The sequence below is a fragment of the Branchiostoma floridae genome, chromosome 19, assembly GCF_000003815.2.
Source record: "Branchiostoma floridae strain S238N-H82 chromosome 19, Bfl_VNyyK, whole genome shotgun sequence".
In the NCBI taxonomy this organism is placed as follows: Eukaryota; Metazoa; Chordata; class Leptocardii; order Amphioxiformes; family Branchiostomatidae; genus Branchiostoma; species Branchiostoma floridae.
Window position 1 is genome coordinate 4,210,837 of NC_049997.1, and position 4,441 is coordinate 4,215,277.

Here is a 4,441-nt window from a genome sequence, read left to right on the forward strand (position 1 = left end):
GAATCCAATGGGTTTTGCAGCCAATTAGCGAGCCTTTTTTTAACTGGAAGTGTCCATTCTCGTACGAAGAGGTTCTCATTTTTCTAATACATGTTAGGACTAGTGATTATGTAAAGTCTTTCAGTGGGAGTATTTTTGGACTGGTCTATTTTGCAATTTTACATGGGGTGTGTTGGAAGAGTCCATTCTTGCACGGAGAGGGGCATTTAAAAAAATCCATTTTTGGATTTGGTAATTATTTCTAAGTCCTATTTTAGGGGATGTATTTTTGGACTGCTCCACATTACATAGGGATATCACAGGAAGAGTCCATAACATGGCTAAGATAACTACAGACGAACAAAGACAAATGTACAGAAACAGCATCATATTCCTGTTCGTATAATTATAAGCAAAGTCGTCTAGAAGCTATGCGAATAAGGTTTATGCTCGAAGCTATTTTGATACCAGTCAGAAAACGGGGCCAATGACGTAGTTACACAAATAATTGATAACGCACTGAATACACCTTGAGAACATTGCGCAGTAGGTTGGGAACAATTGTTTACGGAGGTTTAGAAGAGGCATTTTGTTGTTTATGCGCAAGAAATTGACTTTCCACATGTCAGAAAAGTTACAGGTTTTCATACAACGAATCAATCGGTCGTTTCTTTGTGACCCACATGAATACAGTCTGTTTGAAAAACGACTCAGTTGTTAGGATAAGTGACTCATTGCTGAACTGACCTAAATATCATCCTCTGAAGAAAACAGACTTTTGGCAGACCAAATATTTTACTCCAGGGAAATCTTGGTTATGCTCCCAATCATGGGATGACATGTGATGGATGCTGGGAAATTTGGAACATAGCACAAACTATGACGGTGCCGTTCGGAGGCCGTACTTACCCCTTACGGATCCCAAAGGATTGCCCATGTTTTGGCACGTAGTTGTATACGTACTTACGGCGGGTTGTGCCCTTAGCGGTGCACACCCCAGTTTATTTGGGGTCTCAAGTCGAGGCTGCGCACCCTCAAGTAAAGAGGCCGTCTCTTCAAGAAAATAAATCTAAAGCAGAAAAGTTCCTGTATATGTAATAGTAAAGTACAAGCAGAACGGCCGGCCACTCACCACATTTGACGGACGATACACCGAATGGTATCCACACATTGCCGTCGACGTGCTCAATAACAACATCATTGTGTCCATTTCTGAAGGAATTTTGGTACTTCAACAAAACGGGTCCATTCATTCGAGTGTCCTAAACAATCATTGACAACCAATTATATCGCAACCAATGGCGATGGGTACATCCTTTCTCCTGACAATTACTTGGGGTATGTTAAAGTTTACAATAACTCCGGACATTACCTGTATACATTTGGAAGATTAGAAGGCGGTAAAGACTTACACAGGGGGATATGTATAGACCGATTGGGCAACATTTTCTTGGCTTACAACAGAGATCGGGTAGACATGTTCTCTAGTTCGGGACAGTTCGTTCGTAACGTCGTTAACGTGACAAGCCCATGGGGTATTGCTTTAGCACCGGGAGGACAGTTGGTGGTAACTAACGTATTCGACAACATTGTTACAATCTTTCCACGCTGGATGGTATACAATTGATATCTAATAATTAACAAGCACAAACAATTTGTTGTTGACATGCAAAACATATTAGTAGTTTGTATCTGTTTGAATTGTAAGAAATGTAGCGGTGGGGAAAGGGTATTTCACTAGCAATCATAATAAGTTATTTAGCGTAGTGACTTTTGCTTTTATTTTGAGGTGAACAATTACGACAAAATATTACTTTGCTAGTTGTTATTGAACGATGTTAAAAGATTATGATTGCTAAATTCAATCACAATGTCGAGATATCTTGACGTATAAACAGTGTGTATGTGTGTGTGTGTGTGTGTGTGTGTGTGTGTGTGTGTGTGTTTGTTTGTGTGTTGTTGTACATCGATACATTTGATGTATCTGTATATGTAGACAACGAGGGACTAATAAGAGGAAGAATTGGTATTATATAGAAGAACTTTTTATTTTGAGCAGACAAATCTTAAATCAAGTTAAGAGAAGATTTGAAAATCTGGAAGAGTGATGTGAAAAACTATGTAACTACGATATGTAGTTATCAGAGTTTTACGTCATACGTATCTTCACATAGACAATTACAAATAATGGGTATTCTTTCACATTTAGGTGATCGCCTGTATTGATGATTTTGTAATTTTCAATGTATCAATATGTGATTTCAATACTACACGCTTGCGCTTGTTAATCATGATTATGAAACCCACATTACATACAAAGACCATACAGTGTTCATACAAAAGAAACTGTTTCAATACAGGAATAATCCTGTCTGTATTTCTTTTAGTATTTTCTTTTCAGTATTCATTTATCATTCTCTTTGTAACGCTATTTTTTGCAATTATTCATCAATGCAATTATTAAATTAGTGAATGTACCACACTGCTTTCTATAGTCTTAGCCTTTGAGACTGTACATGCAATTATCCCTCTGGCATGATTTTGCAAAATAAAACATTAATCGTAATGACAATGGCGCTTATTTTTGTTCCCATTCTTCATTCGATATTGCGAAGTAACACACGAAAAGACGATTTTTTTTAGAACTTAAAGTTCTAAAAATAGATCTTTCTCGATACTTGCCTTCAAATCAAATATGGTAGCAAAAGGGTTTCTTATGATTAATCTCCACTTTCTCTCTTTCCCAAATACTCTCTCTACCCTCTCATTCTACCATTGTCTCTCTCATTCACCCCCCTTAAATTTTTCCTTTTCGTCTGTCTTTCCTTCTATATTCTCACCCTCATTATCATCGCCAACGATGTCAAAGCCTAGCTGTTTCCTGAAATTTAGCCTCTTCCGTTTCCGGGAATCTTCTATGACAATGTTTGCAGAGTCCAAGAGGCTTCCGACCGCGATGATCGCAGCACCAATACTCTCAAACACATTGGGAACGAAACCGAGAAATGTAAACTGCAGCAAAAACGTTACCCCCACTTCTAGTTGACACAACACCATTTGTGTAACGGGCGGCACAGCTTTTGCTGCTTTCACATAGATAAATGCCGACACCGCATAAAAACCACCACAGAGTACCAGGATGATTGTTAAATATACATCCAGGTCCCATTTTGTGTGGGTAGTCAACATCGGTAGTATCCCTATTATAAAAGCGACAGCATAGGTATAAAATAGCACAACCGGTTCCATACAGTGTACGAGTAAATATCTAAGTTGAACATTCAACAGACTTTCGATCAAAGCTGAGAGTATGGCCAGGGAGACGCCAATGATTGGTGCTCTGTTGTCACGTGATGTGTCGATGTTTCTGGTGATTTGGGCGCTGTTGCCACGTGATGTGTTGATGGTTACGGTGATTGGTGCTCTGTTGTCACGTGATGTGCCGATGTATCCGGTGATTGGTGCGCTGTTACCACGTGATGTGCCGATGTATCCGGTGATTGGTGCGCTGTTACCACGTGATGTGCCGATGTTTTTCCAGGAGCCGGCGGCAACGAGAACGATTCCAGCAGTGCAGAGTATTCCCCCGATACACGCCGCAAAACTCGGTCTCTGTAGCAAGAAGAAATGCAATAAGATTACCACTTGTTATCACATAAGGAAACAAATGTACACACACAATACAAATACAAGGAATCTTCTTCGTTAAGAAAAATCAAAGGAAGAATCAGGAAAAAAAGAAGTCAGGGCGTGAAGAGGGAAAAATGGATCAAAGAATGAAATAAATTAAGGAACCATGAAAAACTCACATGCCGAAGAAAGATATATGCTCCTAAGGCGACGAAAAGCGGCAATGTGGACTTGTTGACTGCTGCCACGTTCGCTGGCGGCAGACATGTGATGGCAAGAACCAGACTTCCAAACGCGAAATACTTGCCGACACCTAAAAGTACCAACTGTCCAAAAATTCGCCAATTCGCCGGTCTCAGGTCTGTCCTAGACCACAACACGAGCCCCAGCGTCATAAGAAGCGCGCAACCTGTATGACAACGGGTGAAAAAAATGATTAATAATTTTTAAAATTGATAATTGTTATAAAAAATAAATGTTATAATTTGTTAATAATTATAGGAAAATTATTAATAGTTTTTAATGATAATCATTTGACTGATTACTTGACATATTGAAATGAATATTATAATTTAAAACTAATTATTAAAAATGATTAATGATTTTGATAATCAATATGACTGATTATCATATAGCCAGATGGAGTTGGCCAATCAGAGGCCCCCATTTCCCATGGGTTATCAGGCAGTAACCTCAAAAGTGGTCGGTTATTCTAATAACCGACCACTTTTTGGACCGCACCATTATACAGGGGACAGTCATGATTTTTTTTGTACTGTTGTTTGTGTGTAAACCATGCATAACTGTCAAAAATATTATGATTGATTGGTTA

The 4,441-nt window shown here is 38.8% G+C and overlaps 1 protein-coding gene across 1 annotated transcript in view; it reads right to left on the minus strand.

The window, feature by feature from the left end:
- Positions 1–2,043: 2,043 nt before the first annotated feature.
- The window catches only part of LOC118406846, a 7,684-nt gene continuing 5,286 nt past the window's right edge, over positions 2,044–4,441 (minus strand). The window contains exons 3-4 of the mRNA XM_035807200.1: positions 3,789–4,018; positions 2,044–3,591 (exon numbers count right to left, since the gene is read on the minus strand). Of these exons, the coding sequence (XP_035663093.1) occupies positions 2,764–3,591; positions 3,789–4,018 (1,058 nt within the window). The 3' untranslated portion in view covers positions 2,044–2,763. The remainder of the gene's footprint in view (positions 3,592–3,788; positions 4,019–4,441) is intronic.